At 45.4% G+C, this 15815-nt stretch overlaps 1 protein-coding gene across 4 annotated transcripts; it reads right to left on the bottom strand.

The window, feature by feature from the left end:
• Window positions 1-3977: 3977 nt before the first annotated feature.
• Window positions 3978-15372, bottom strand: S1PR3 (sphingosine-1-phosphate receptor 3). 4 transcript variants are annotated; one of them, XM_045197699.3, is made up of 4 exons: window positions 15157-15372; window positions 7614-7777; window positions 7400-7454; window positions 3978-7269 (listed from the first exon to the last, which is right to left on the bottom strand). In XM_045197699.3, the coding sequence occupies exon 4, from the start codon at window positions 7191-7193 to the stop codon at window positions 6000-6002; it is 1194 nt and encodes a 397-aa protein (XP_045053634.1). In that variant the 5' UTR covers window positions 7194-7269; window positions 7400-7454; window positions 7614-7777; window positions 15157-15372; the 3' UTR covers window positions 3978-5999. The 4 variants fall into 4 exon arrangements, with proteins under 4 accessions (XP_045053634.1, XP_045053636.1, XP_045053635.1 ...); XM_045197701.3 differs by lacking the exon at window positions 7400-7454; XM_045197700.2 differs by lacking the exon at window positions 15157-15372 and having other exon boundaries at window positions 7614-7968.
• Window positions 15373-15815: the final 443 nt, after the last annotated feature.

Below are 15815 nucleotides of genomic sequence, written 5' to 3'. Positions count from 1 at the left end.
TTCCTTCCTGCGTTCACAGGGGCCCCAAATAAATGAATCCCTTAAGCCTCCCAAAACACAGTGCTTCCTCCTGGGGGCCTAGAAGAGCCATTCGCACATGGGAAATGAAATCTCAGTTTAAGTTCCTGTTTTGTTGTGACAGCTTGAAATACTCTAGGTAGAAAAATTAGCATGTGGGAACACATGCTGTTGTCCTGAGGGGTGAGGTGATTCATTCATGCTTACCTGGGACACGTCACCACAACCAGAGATTCTAACCACCGAATCAAGAGACTTAAAGCAAAAATTAATGGGAAAAATCTATCCTTAAAATTGAATTACATGGTAACAACTCTGTGTTGATTGCAAATGGAATGTTCTCTGTTCATTTTTGAATATAACTTGTTCTAAAATAAATATTGTAAAATTAAGTATGTGAATGTTTGTACTCAGATTTAAATAAGAATTAAACATTTGATCTTTAAATCCAAGGATTAGGTGAGAACTTCACATAAATTTAATGTGTAATAAGATATTTATTACTTTCTAAAAAAACATTTAGATGACAAATTATACATATTGATAAACATTATTTAAAAATGTTGTGTTTGGTTTTCCACTAACTTTTGAGAAACAAAAAAGAATTACTGTAAAGTTTTATGTCTAAGTTTATTGCCAATTCACCAATTTCTACTTTGATATTGTAACAGATTTGACCTTTCTGTTACAGAAAGGTAACAGAAATGCAAATGGAGTAGAAATACAAAATTTATTTCAAGTTTTCTAATCTCTGCTCAATGAAAAATGATAACACTGAAATTATTTGGCTGATATTTGGGAGGCTTGAACATCCAACAGGGAAGAAAATTGGCTTAAATTCTCTCCTCACCTTATGAGAACCCACTTCACTCCTTCAGGAAATTATCTGATTTCCAGTCGCAGGCCCTTGATGGTGCACTTGGCACGTCCCTGCACCTCTGATGTAGCCTAGTGCAGGGGCTTCTTGGCATCCCCAAGTGTTATCATTGTGTCCCAAGAGGGAGGTTGTCACCCATGTAGGTAATGCTGCACTTATCATTGATTATCAGAAAATGTGCCTTCATTTTCACAATAGTGGTGTGTGCATTTCTGACTATGTAGCAAACCCTTTGATCTCTAACTTAGATACTAAAACATTGGGTTGAGGTTTTACACTCCTAGAAACAATTTAAAAGCATGGACTTGGTAACTTATTTAGAAGTTTTCTATAACATACATCTTGTTACATTTCTGTGAAAAGCTTTTTGTCAGCACAGTCAACCCTTATAACCATGGGTCAAAGGTTGAGATAACCGCTGTTTTCTATATTATCCATTGTTTAAATGACTGTTGTTATAATTCTGTGGGCAATAAAGAATATTGTGGAAAGTCTCTCATGTAGATGGTGGATCTTGTATTGCCTCAACAGGGAGGAAAGGAATTTGAAACCTTTGCACAAAAAGCAGATACTCTCAGTGATTCTCCAGGAGACTACTTAATTGGCTGAGGGTGTGGAGAGAAAGTGGCAGGAGGGCAAAAGTGTACCTGAGGGGACTTATGTTCACTGATGGGCTTTGCACAGAATCAGAGGTGACAGAAGGCTTGGTCCTTGGTTGTTTTGGGGAGATTCATTCATGACTGTTATCACCATGCTAGTTATGCCAAATGCTGGCATCTTTCTCTATAGAATGCAGGACATATACACACACATACCCTAGAACTTACTGTTTATAAAGGAGAAAGCTGGGGAAAGCGCCAGTCCTGACCTCTTCTCTCCTTTTGCAAATGGAGCAGAACCACATATCCCATCTCTTGGCCCTACCTTGACTGCCATGGCTTCCACAATCTTATCCCTGTCCAATGGCATTCTATTGACCTTCTTCAAATAGGCTGATGAACATGTGATATACCAGTGGGGAGCATAGTGTGGAAAGGTTGTCAGGGTTCTGAGACTGGTTTAACTCCTGAAGAGAGGCCAAATGGCCACCTCGCACACAGCCCCCATGTGGACTCCTAACAACAGTTTATACAAAAGCTTTTGGTTTACAGCAGAATTCAAGATGGAGGTGTAGGTAGACACACTGCGCCTCCTTGCACAACCAAAAGAAGGACAACAACAATTTTAAAACAAAAAACAACCAGAACTGACAGAAAATCTAACCACACGGAAGTCCAACAACCCAGAAGATAAAGAAGAAACATTAGTCCAGACTGGTAGGATGGGCGGAGACAGGCAGGGACTTGTGGCCATGGGGCCAGACCCAGAGACTGGTGGATTGTGGAACGAACGGGGCTGGCAGTGCGACCCCTAGCAGACCCTGCGGCCCCACATTCGCACATAGATAGACTGGGAGGGATGGTGGGGGAGTGAAATAGACCATACAAACCAGGGCTCCAGCTCGGGGAAATAAAGCCTCAAACCTCTGATTGAAAGCACCCGTGGGGGTTGAGGCGGCAGCAGGAGAAACTACCAGCCTCACAGGAGAGGTCGTTGGAGAGACCCACGGGGGCCTAGAGTGTGCACAAGCCCACCCACTTGGGAATTAGCACCAGAGGGGCCCAATTTGATTGTGGGTATCAGAGGGAGTGACTGAAATCTGGCAGAGTGGAGCAGGAGCCATTGCTCCCTCTCGGCCCATCCCCCACATACAGCATCAGAGCTCAGCGACCTGAGGTGAACACCTAAGCCTCCGCCCCTTTATGTAACAGGCACACCAAGACAAAAAACATGGCCCAAATGAAAGAACACATCAAAGCCCCAGAAATAATTCAACTAAGCAGTGAACAGATGGCCAACCTATCAGATGCACAGTTCAAAACACTGGTAATTAGGATACTCACAGAATTGGCTGAATTTGGTCACAGACTGGATGAAAAAATGAAGGCTATGCTAAGAGAAACAAAGGAAAATGTACAGGGAACCAATAGTGATGGGAAGAAAACTGGGAATCAAATCAACAGTGTGTGGACCAGAAGGAAGAAAAAAATATCCAACCAGAAAAGAATGAAGAAACAAGAATTCAAAAAAATGAGGAGAGGCTTAGGAACCTCCAGGACATCTTGAAACATTCCAACATCCGAATTATAGGGGTGCCAGAAGGAGAAGAGGAAGAACAAAAAATTGAAAACTTATTTGAACAAATAATGAAGGAGAATTTCCCTAATCTGGCAAAGGAAATAGACTTCCAGGAAGTCCAGCAAGCACAGAGACTAACAAAGAAGCTGGACCCAAGGAGGAACACACCAAGGCACATCATAATTACATTACCTAATATTAAACATAAGGAGAGAATCTTAGAAGCAGCAAGAGAAAAGGTCAGAGTTACCTACAAAGGAGTTCCCATAAGACTGTCAGCTGATTTCTGCAAAGAGACCTTACAAGCAAGAAGGGGCTGGCAAGAAGTATTCCAAGTCATGAAAGGCAAGGACCTACATCCAAGATTATTCTATCCAGCAAAGCTATCATTTAGAATGGAAGGGCAGATAAAGTGCTTCTCAGATAAGGTCAAGTTAAAGGAGTTCATCATCACCAAGCCCTTATATGAAATGTTAAAGGATTTATCTAAGAAAAAGAAGATCAAAAATAGGAACAGTAAAAATGACACAAACTCACAGTTATTGACAACCACACCTAAAACAAAAACAAGAGCAAACTAGGCAAACAACTAGAACAGGAACAGAACCACAGAAATGGAGATCACATGGAGGGTTATCAACAGGGGAGTGGGAGGGAGAGAGAGGGGGAAAAGGTACAGAGAATAAGTAGCTCAAACGGTAGGTAGAAAGTGGACAGGGGGAGGGTAGGAATAGTATAGGAAATGTAGAAGCCAAAGTACTTTATATGTATGATGCATGGACATGAACTATGGGGGGGGAATGTGGGAGGGAGGGGGTGGGCAGGATGGAGTGAAGGGGGGGAAATGGGACAACTGTAATAATATAATCAATAAATATATTAAAAATTTTTAAAAAGCTTTTGGTTTTATTTTTTAACAAACATACATGGAACATAATAATGGTTACTAACTGAATGATATCCATGGGCAGATTCTCTGTGGCTTTGAAACACTTGACTTCTAAATAATCTCCGGCTAGCTAGTTAGGAGTATACACATTGGTTTTAAAGTTGGTTATTTTTGTACACATCAAATGAACATAATCACTTCTTTTGAGTAATTTTCATTCAGATTGCTTAACAGTTTTGTGTTATTTTAAAGGAAAGTTTTGGCTATCATTGGAAAGTGTTGTTAATATTAGCAGCAGAGATCCCCCAAAGCAACTCAGAATCAAGATAGAAAGTTCTAAAGTCATGTCATAACCTAAGTGAAATGTAATACTCAACATTTTGGCTCTCTGATGCATTTTTTCTTTTTTAAAAAATAATTTTTAAATTTTGTTTTAGAGAGAGGGGAAGGGAGGGAGAAAGAAAGGGACAGAAACATCAATCAGTTGTCTTCTACCTTCTACAAGCACCCTGACGGGGGCAGAGCACACAGCCCACAACCCAGCAATGTACCCTGACTGGGAGTCAAACTGGTGACCTTTCAGTTTGCAAGGTGACACCCAACCCAATAAGCCACGTCAGCCAGTACCTTAATACTTAACTTTTCTAGAAATGCCCTGGGTTTTCTTATTTGGTAAAAGAATAAGCTCCTTTTCAGTGATACAAAGAATGTAACAAAAAATGCCACTGATGAACATCTCCTTACAAATAGGATTTATCTCATCAGTAATAAAATGAGAAAAATCTTTGGTCAGTACATGGAGATCCCCCAGTACTCATGGAAATATCCCTTAATAAAAGGAGTTTGTATAAGATAAAACAGGAGTCAATTTCTCTTTGAAACCGTTAATGTGTTAAGACTACTCTTTTAGTATTTACTCAGGCAATATCCTCACTGAACCTAAAAATATCAGGGGGGTTCTCATGTGAGGTTCCTCAATTAAGAATGCTTTTGAAGGTTGTTTGTTTTGCTTTTTTTTTTTTTGACAAACAATTCAACCTGTCAGCTGTGCTCATGAGAGCTCTGCAGATGTGTGCTTCTTCTCATCAGTTTGTATTCATAGAGAATCCCTGGGGAAGAGCACACACAAAAACGGCTCAGGCAATCCCTTTATAAGGTAAACAGAGTGATACAGCCTAGACCTATGTTGAAAGGTAAGATCACAATATTACATATCTTTGAAGAATGTACAAACCACCAGATAACATTGTCTTTCCCCACAGTTGAACTGTTCTAATAATGACTGTAGGGTCAGCTTTCCGGAAGTCATGAGATGGCTGCTGGCCCTAGCTCCCCAGCTGTGACAACACGAGGGTTACTGACTTAGTGCATTTCTGATAGAGAATTGAATTTAACATAAGATCAAAGTTCTGTCTTGTAAACCTGTCCTAATTCAATAGATATTTTCCATTAAACATATGGCTGCTTCGAGCAACTTGGAAAGATGATGCAGGACAGGGGGCTGTTCTCACTTCTGTCTCAGCTGGTGGTTTGGTCAGAACGTGCCTGTGTTGCCTGCTGACTGCACTGAGCGCTGCAGCTTCTGCATGTGCCTGCAGAAGACATGTGAAACACCAATGCCACGCAGCCCACAGATGACAGACACACAGCATCCATTCCGGTAGCAGTCAGTGTAGTGTGGTTACCCAGACATTGTCCCAATGTCCTGGGAAACACACTGTATTCAGTATGGCCTGTGACTTTCCCTTTCCAGGAACACTGGAGAGTGACCAGTTGGAGTCAGGGGAAGGTGGCGATGACATCAGCAGCTTTGTACATCTGGAGGTCTTTGGAGCCTGAAATGGACAAGGAATGCTGTCTACACTGAAATGAGTTGGTGAGTCCTTGGGTCCCAGCCTTAAGGGACAGGCAAAGATGTACTGAGTCTCAGCTATGGCAAAACCCTGGTGAGTATGTAATAAATAAGCACATGGCCGCACAGTGGGATGCCTTTCCTCCTGTGTAGTTGTAAGGACCCCTGCACCTTGAGACTGGGTCTCACTTGCAGAGGATCCCATTCTGCAGGGTTTTGTTTCTGTCAGTTATGCAGGGGGAAGCGACCATTTGAGGAATGTCTTCCTTGCCCTTTGGGAAGGGGCTACTGTTGTTGCTGCCACTGGATTTGCTTTTGCTTGGATCAAGAGCAAGCTGGATAGGTGAGGGACGGGTGCCTTGGGCCCTGACCAGGCAGTTGCAGACCAGCCGGAAAAAAGCACGCCTCATCTCCTTGCTGGCCAGCGTGTAGATGACAGGGTTCATGGCAGAGTTGAGCACTGCCAGCACAATGAACCACTTGTCCTTGAACAGAACAGCACACTCCCTCACTTTGCAGGCCACATCGATGAGGAAGAGGATAAAAAGTGGGGACCAGCAGGCAATGAACACGCTTACCACAATCACCACAGTTCGTAGCAGGGCCATGGACCGCTCTGAGTTGTGGGGGCTGGCCACCCTGCGGCTGCTGGACTTCACCAGGCAGTATATGCGTGTGTACAGGATCACGATGGCTACCAGGATGGCGGTAAAGATACTAATGCAGAAGGCAATGTAGCTCTTGGAATAGAGGGGCAGGATGGTGGAGCAGTCGGGGAGGTTGTTCAGGCAGTTCCAGCCCAGAATGGGTAAGGAGCCCAGTGAGAATGCAATGAGCCAGCACATCCCAATCAGAAGGAAGACTCGATGCTTCTTGTTGGCATCATATGGCCTCATTTTGATCATGGTCAAGTGCCGCTCGATAGCGATGGCCAGTAAGCTACAAGTGGATGCCCCAAGGGCCACAAACATGCTGCCTTCCCTCAGGAACCAGACTGTGGGAGAGAGACTCAGTGTCTTCTTGCCTGACATCAGAATGTTGACCTTGTAGGCGATGCCAGCCAACAGGTCACAGAGAGCCAAGTTGCCAATGAAAAAATACATGCGGTTGTGAAATTTATTGTTTTTCCAGATGGCAATCAGAACCATCAGGTTCTCCAGGACGATGAAGCTGCAGATGACCAGGAATAGCACAGTGGTGAGGGTGCTGCCCTCGGGGGCATCCTTCAGCCGGCTGGCCAGCTTGCCCACGTAGTTGTAATGTTTGTGCAAAGTCTCATTCCATAGGAAGGTTCTGAGGCTCGGTGCTAGGACCCTGGCCATCACTTGGAATTCACAGACTGTCAACTCCAAATCCACCAGAGGGCGCCTTGGGAACATCCATTTGTAGATGGACCAGCTCAGGGTTCTGTGGTGATCCTGGACAGACCCCAGCTGGAGTGTTGAGATCCTGCTCCTGAAAAAAACAAAAAAAAAAAAAGGAGGAAGGATCCAGTGATAAGATCACACTACCTAAGTGCAAGGGTGGCAGCAAAGTTGGAGAAAGGCACCAAAAATGCTGAAGCACTTGGACAGCTGGTCCTTACCGGCTCAGAGAAGACCTCTCAACACAGGCCAAGTTCCTAAGTGATTGAGGAGGACCTGGGAAGAGATTTGGTGTTTGCAGTTGCCACAGGGGAAATGTTATCAGTTAATCCTAATTTACTACATGACAGCTGACAAACTATTATTCTCAGTTACCAAGAGACACTGAGATTATCTGAAGCCAAAAAAATAGGATTGACTCCAGAAGGTGCTTACCTGATTTATGAGAGCTCTGGTGAGTCTTAGAGTACCATCACAGGATACACCCACACTTCCCAGACTGCTTCCCCTGGAACCAGTCAGGGCCAAGGACAGAAATCAGATCCAGATGGCCATAGGTCTGCCAGGCACAGAGAGCCAACATGGGACCATGCTGCCACCTAAGGAAGGACAACATAAGGACACAAAGCAACACCACCCCCCTGACCCCGTGGCCAATTAAGCTGAGTGTGGATCTGGGGAGGAAGGGATACAAACCCGTAAAAGTGGAATCAACTCCCACTGAGGTTAAAGAAAAAAAGAGAAAGCAAGGACAAGCATGCAGACTTTGAGTTTGGCTTAAAATTCAAACGCCTGAATATTAGCTGTTACAGTCTAAACCCCCAAAACCAATGCAGTGCGTGTGAGCTAAAAGAAATTAAAAAGTTGGAAGCACTAGTGAGGCAGTGAAGGTGGTGAACCCAGGAGCCAGGCCCTGGATGATAGTGAATTTTAGCCCTTTCCCCACTGGACCTTGGACACACCCCACACCTTTTGTGGCCTCCTGTGATGTCCAGGGTGAAGCATAAGGGGCTTTCAGTGGACTCACTGACTTTAAATTTAAATTATGTGATCAAATGAGGTTAATTTAAAACAGCCCACTGTGTGTATCCAGTGAAGTCTTTTTTTGTATTTTTTAATGTTTAATTCACATCTCTAAATTTGGATCGGGGGCAAATAGACCACTCTCCAATGATTTGGGGCTTTGAATTTTGAGGTGTGATGGGATCTCAAGGCCTCGACTACCCACTGAGCTCATTCCCAGGTATGAAATGAGGTCCAGACAAGCTTCAGTCCCTGGAAGGACCTAGGGGTCAGCTTGGACAGATGCTCTGCAGGGGAAAAGCAGAGGAGACTCTAGCCAGGGTCCCCTGCCCACAGGACTCTCCAGGTCACTGCTTTCCTGCTCTGCAGGTACTAGTCCCAGGGCCCTGTGGATACTTCCAATCCCACCCCTTCCTCTATTATTTTGGGAGGACCTGGTCCTCTGAGATTAGTCAGGGACAACTCCACTGCTTCTTGCGAGGATTTATTCCAGTGTCCAGGAGCTTCAATGTCCACTTGTTCTGGAAACCCTATGGACCCTGGCATCTGAGCTGATGCCTATGATCTGCCTGGAACTACCCCTAACCCCTCCATGGTCACTTTATGGCAGCTGTCTAAGGCCACACAAGACTTAGAAGCCAGCTTGAATGCAAAGTGTGGCAGAAACTCTTCTCACCTCAAAAGGGAAGAGCAGACAGGTTCTGATGCTGGACTAGCAATGAAGGACTAGTGGGGGCTCCTGCTGAGTCTCTTCTGTTGTTGATCAATCCTGGAGCTGCTTCCCCTGACTGTGGCACCCCCCAGGCCCAAGGGCACCTTCCTGCCTTAGTCAGAAGACAAGGCCTCCCTGCTGCCTCTAGTCCCAGAACCTCCCCACATCCAACTTGGACTGAGGCCCATCAAAGACAACAGACCTCTGTTGGTTCTTCAGAGGTGACAGTAATAGGTCACCTTGGTGGGCAGCTTTCCCACTAGCCCCCTCCTGTTTTTGTCCATCCCCATTTTTAAGTCTTGCCAGTCCTTCAAGACCAAGTCAAATTCTGCCTGCTCTGTGACATTTTCTGGAATCAGCCAAGCCCTTGGTTACTTTTCTCTGAGACTGCATATATCTTTTTAAAAAAAACCTGCAATCTTTGTTTTTCAGAGTAGAAATAATAGCAGCAGCTGGCAGTCTCCAAGCCCTTTGCCTTAGAGCTTATCTAATCTTCATACTGACATTGTGATGTTCACGTTTCTCACAGTACCTGGTACATTAATTAACATGGGCCTAATAAATGTGTGTGCCTTTATTACTGCTTCTCTTTGCATTCTTTACCTGTGAGCAGTGAATGAGAAATCCACGCCCAGCCTTGTTGGACACCATGCCCAGGAGAACTCAGCCCCAAGGGCACAACCACTGAGTGAGCACTCAGCACTGCCCACACAGAAGGTGCCACCAACAATACTACAAGTGTCCTTGTTCATGGAAAAGGCCCAGGACAAGGGCAGGGAAGAGAAACATAGGTTCTGCTTCTCTGAGTCATAAAGAAGCAGAGTCCTGAGAGCAGCTCCTTCCCCAAGCTGGCCCGAGGGCCCTCCACATGCCCCCACACCAGGCCACCTGCTGCCATGTCCAGGTGTCCACCCCTCTGTCCATTATACCACCTCTTGTAGTTTGCCTTAAAATGTCTCTTGAGTATTTGCTTCCCCAGCAGTTTCCTTCCCAGGAATTGATAATGGCATGTATGTGGTTAACACAATTTATTATATATGATAACTGACTTAGCACCAGGGCAGTCTGAGTGTTAATAATAAATGAGTGGTGTAAATTGTATGTGAATTCCCACCCATGTAGCAGAAGTGGGAGAAGGGGCTCCAGGCATCTGCCCTGGAAAGGTTTTTGAGACCAGGGTATATCTTAAGCTTGTATTCTGTATCTCAGTTTACCCCATGATAACTCCATGCCATTTATGTACATCATGTCCCCCTCTGGACGTCTGAGACCCCTTTGATTGTGCCATGAAGCAGACAGAATGGAAGTGAGTCCCTTTAAACCTACGGGATCTGGACATCTCCAGGAGTAAGGAGCAGAGGGCAAACAGACCAACGGCTCTGCAGACTAACATCTTTTTCATTTCTCCCTGCATATGTAGAGTTTTGATGAAGTTGAACAGAGTGAAAAAAAAGCAAATGATAAAAACTAATAACAAGCAGTAAAATAACCACAATAAAAGCAGTATAAAGTGTGCCAGAGACCACTCAAAGCAATGAATTCTGAGGGTAAACATATTTTCTCATTAATGCTTGATTTATCATTTCTCTTAATTAAATATTGATTGATCAAAGAGCATATTTTTTTCTGAACATTTTTTGTTAAATGTGAGTCTCCACACTTGGCATAATTGGAAGATATACTGTTGTCTTTGGAATTTAAAAACATAGTTTCTTTGGATATCAACATTAGAGAGTAGACCCATCCTGAGAGTCAAGTGCTGGCTAGAAGCCAGACCGATTTTATGTAAGTATGAACATTGCTGTACCTGGTCAAAAGCGTCTTGTGGGAGGCCAGCTGTCTCACCCCACAGAGATGGGCCCTAACCCAACACCCCTGATGCTGGCCCCTCAGGTACCCTCTAGCCACTCCCAAATGAGACCACTGTCTGGGCTTCTCATTCTGAGGGTAGCTTGTTGCTGACCTTCATGGGAAAGGAGTCCTGCAGTGTACAGTTGTGCCTGGATCTCTCTCCAGAACTGATGCTCCAGTCATGTGTAGATGCTGATTGGATGAATGCACCATTTACTATTTGTGTACATGGGGTGGTTTCTGCATGTTCTGGATGCCCAAGTCCTTGTGGAGGCATATGCCTGTATGTTTGTGGCACCATTGATTTGTGAGCCTGTTGTGCTGGTACCTAGTTTGGGCTCTGATGCGGAGGGTCCCTGTAGAGGCTCACTGGGCTTGGCCTATGTCCTGCAAATGAGTGTTTGTATGGAGCGAGAGAAGTCCCCCCAGAGGGCGAGATTACAAATGCTCACATTTTGTTTTCTTTTAGAAGATTAGAGTGTGGGGCTGGCAATGACACTGCACAAGTTTGATCATGCCTAAATTCCACCTCAACACTTAAAGCCCAATGCTGAAGAAATGCATGCTGGCTAGTCTTGTACATCCTCAGAAAGCTGGGGCATATTTTAATAGATACACAGGCTTGTTGGCAGTGGTCTTTCAACAAATCCAGATTCTGACAGTGCTGTGCCCTCGAGCAGGCCTGGCTTATGTCCATCCATAGATCCTGGGCCCTTTCAGGTCCCTCCCCTCCCTGCATCTCACCTGAAGGAGGTATACCACCTGGTCCTGAGTTCTCCTTAGAGCTACTCAACTGAGATGGTTCCTAAGGGTTCTCACTTCATCCTCACAAGCTGGAACCTTCCAGTTTACCTCCAGGCATTTCAACACCAACCCTTTTTCTTTTTACTCCATTCCCTCCATTCCAAGGAGGTACATCCACAGGGAGGGGAGGAGGGGAGAGCCCTGGACTGCCAATGGATTCCAGATGTGCTTTCTATGCTAGCAATTCATTTTCTCTACACATGTCAATTTGAAAAATAAACAAACTATAAAAAGAAGAAAAAGAAAAAAGGAAAGGAAAATATCTCCACAAAGTCTAGGATCTCTCATGGCAAAAAAAGAAAAGCACAATAAGATAGTGAGAAATTTCTCCTGGTCTAATACGAGATGCATTATCTTTAAAAGGCATCTTCGCCAAGGGAAATCAATTAGTTCATCCTCCAAAATAAGTTAAAACACCAAGCATTTGCCAATTTCTTGGAAAGCAAGATTTTTTTCTTCCAAAAGAAAATAATGAATTGACCATTTCATGGCCCCAGCAAAATTCCTTTTCTAATGAGTACTTTTCCTCGCTCTGGATTTTTTAGGTGCCCACTCTCTGCTTTCAGAGATAGTTCACAACAAGAGACTTCACACACACACACTGCCTTGGTCGCCTACACTTTCCTCTAGGCCTGTAATGGAGCTTCTTGTGAGAAAACCACTGCTACACATGAACCAGGTGAAAGAAGTGCTCATTCCCCTGTGCTTGTCCTTAGGAAGGAAATTGCTTTTGATGCAAGAGGATTTACCCTCTTTGCATCTCAACCGAACTTTTCAAACTCTCCCTTCCCTGCTTGCTTTCAGTAAGGGCACAGGATTGAATTCCTACCAAGATTATCACAGGACCAATGGGGCTGTGGAACTTAGCTCCTCAGGGCAACCAAAGGCATATGCAATCAAGTGTTCTGCCCACTAAGTCCTAAATTGGGGTTCCTCCCATCCTTTTTGAAAGCAGTGCTCTCACTTGGTGACAGGGTATGTGCACCTTGCAGGGACCACATCTGGCCCCTCATCTGCCTTCTGAATGTACACAGGAGGAAACAGCGGTTGGTAGGGGGGTCATTCTCCTTAGTGGCACAGCTTGGAAGAGACCAAACTGGGCTGGATGTCTGTGCCCTGTAGATCACATTAATGATACGCTTTTTTGGAGGTGACCACCTTCCCTTGTTTTCTTCATCTTGATGGTGAAAAGAGCATCCCCAGCATCCTTTTAAGCCAAAGTGCCTCTAACTACTACGATAGCAAAATCCTGGAATGGGGGCTTTACTGAAATATGTGGAAAACTCTGCTTCCAAGGAGATGGCGTATCATTGTCAAGGCCAAAGAGCCTTATCAGTGGACCAGGACTCCCACTCTGGCTCACAGTGCTGATGGGATGCCAGAGCTACCCACCAGGTGTCACATTCTCCACCAAGTAATCTTGTCAGTGATTTAACACGACTGGCCTGTCGTCTGTGCTCTTATAGACACGGCTTCAAGTTCTCAAAATAGAATAATACCAAAACAAAACAAAAGAGGTGACTTTATGTCCAGTCACTGTAACAATAATTGAAATAAATGTGTTACTTATTGACACTAGATAGGATTCTACTCAGTATGTCATATTACCTCCAAAAGCTTATGGAAAATATCTTAAGGAAATTAATTACTTCAACAGAAAATATATGGAAAGGAAAACTATGAAATAACTCCAAAACTGATCAAAGAATTATGAAGTCAAATATGAGGAAATGGGCCTCCGCAGGCCACAGCACTATGGTTACGTTCTGGCTCACACAGCAGACTGCCTGAGGTGCCTTGTCAGTGGTGTCAGCATTCAAATTATAGTCCTAAATCCTAGCAGACAAAATTTCTACAAGATGGCAACCCCCAAATTTTCAAGATTATGAAGTGTTCAAATTCCCATTTGCTTGTAATAAAAATATATGCACACATTGTAGATACTAAATCATCTTTAGCAGAGATACCATAATATCTAAAGTGTGTCATAATTTCCAGAGAAAAGGAATCAGTTCCTGCATTTTGAGAAATAAGGCTGCCAGCAATTAGTAAGGCTCCTTTCACAGGAAAATGTGAGTTTCTACTATCCACACTATAACCTTAGAAGAGTCATGCACTTAAAGAAATTCACAAACATTAAGTGGAAGGTGTTTTCAAAGATGAAAACTGGATAAGAAATCATTGGGTCTGTACCTCAGGGGAAGCTCTTAAGGGCTAACTTTGTATTTCAGATCTCCAGATCAGGTGACAAGAGCGGCTGGATGAGCAGGCCCAGTGTAAACGTTAGCTGACTGAGAAAACTGAATGTGTGCTCCTCTATGACAACAAAAATTATTCATACTGGCATCGAGCTCTGCATCAACTAAGTGAGAAATTGTATAGCTCCTAGCACTTCTACAACTCCTTGAGCACCACAAACACACACATACCGCCACCATCACCATCAGCACTACCACCATCGCAACCATCATCACCACCTCCTGTACCAAGACTAGCCACTGGCATGGCCGTCCTTGTTAGTCATGGACCCGGAGAATCTAATCCTACCCTTGCACTTTGTAGGAGTTACATTTTTCTTAACCATTCCTGAAAGATTTTCATCAGTGAATAAAAGAATGCTGAAGAGATAAAGTTGAACATGTGATTAGATACAACATCTGCAACCCCTAATGTCCAGAAATTCCTGATTCTGGAAGTACTCAGAGCTCCAGCTGGGAAAGATACTATGTGCAGGGTGGCTTTTCCATTTTTGAAATAATCTTCCAAAAGAGCCTTGCCGCTGTTCATCCTTTATCCTCAAAACAAATTGTGTTATTCTAAACAAATTCTAACAAGAAATCCCTCTCTTACATCTACATATAAAAATACCGCAAGGAAATGTCATTGGGAGCGTCCAATGCCAGAAAGAGAGAGAAAGAGGGAGAGAGGCACACAGAGAGACGGAGAGGGAGCGACCATTGGAGGCTGGTGGTTAAAAGTGGGAAAGCTCGCCACACTCCCTGTGTCGCCAGAGAACTTGCTGGGCACCTCCCGGTCTCCCCTGACCCCCGCTCCTGCTCCCCGCCCCCTCCGCCCAGGCTTCATCTCAGTTAGGAATGCAGCGTACTGACTTTCCGTGGGAGACTCATTACTGCCCCGGGACCTTACCTTCCAGCCCCGATTCGGACAGCCCTGATCTTCTTGTTGGGGAAATAAAAAGAAAAGCGGGATTTTGTGCTAAATATAACTTAAAAAAAAAATGATTTCACCAGGAGAACGACCATAACCACACATTCCAAGAGGCCCCAGGACCTCATTCTGGGAAGTCGCCTAACTTTTTAATTGTCCAAGTTAAACGACGGATGGGACTTCAAGAATATCCATTTCTCTTTCATTCAGGTTATTGAGAAGCAGCTGAGTTTAAAGGCTCCAACAGTAGTTTAAAGGGAAGCGCCCCCTCCCGAGGATGGCTTTGGGAAGGGGGCGATGTTCTTGTGCTGGGCTCGCTGCCCAGGGCACAGTCTCGCACGTGATTGGCTGGAATTTTGTGACAAGACTGGGCTCAGCTGCTCCCAACCACCCCTGAATCCGCTACCCCGGCCGGCTCACCTGGGTCTGGGAAGGGCACTTGGGCTACCGGCATCCTGGAGCCGGTTCCTCTGCTCAGATGCAAGCTGGGCTGTGACACAGGGATAGTCTTGGGGCTCAGAGGGTCGTATCCGGATTTGGAGGTCTCGCTTGAGCTCGTCCTGCCACCACACTCAGCTCCGGGTCCCTATCGCGTGTCCCTGAGACCGGCTCCCTCGGCCTCTGTCCACTGAGCCAGGGCTCAAACTTTTCCTGTGTCCCGGGGGGCGGGGTCTGCCCTCTGCGTCCCCGCCCACAGTCCCCACCTCCCGGCCTCCACCTCCCTCTCGCTGCGCAGCGCCCCCGAAGTCTCCATTCCTCCTCCCCACTTCCCCACCCCAACACCCCCACTTTCCGGTGCCAGATCTCTGTCTCCCCAACCCACCCCCCGTCACCCCTACACCCCTTCGTCCCGCTCCCCGCCTTCTGGCTCCCGCCACCATCTCCCCGCCCCTCTTGCCCCCAGCTCCCCACCTCCGTGGCTCCTCCCCTCCGCAGTTCTCTGGGGGCCTGCTCGCCGTCTGTCCGGGTACCGACCTCCAGACCTTGAGCCAGTCACGCTAGCTCCAGGCGCCGACCCCGGACCCAAAGACTCTTCGGGGCAGGTCAGAACGGAGTCCCGGGGCTGGGCTTGGGCCAGG

The sequence above is a fragment of the Desmodus rotundus genome, chromosome 1 (genome assembly GCF_022682495.2).
Source record: "Desmodus rotundus isolate HL8 chromosome 1, HLdesRot8A.1, whole genome shotgun sequence".
Taxonomy (NCBI): domain Eukaryota; kingdom Metazoa; phylum Chordata; class Mammalia; order Chiroptera; family Phyllostomidae; genus Desmodus; species Desmodus rotundus.
Note: the sequence above shows the minus strand (reverse complement) of the source record. Positions and strands in the feature narration are given on the sequence as shown.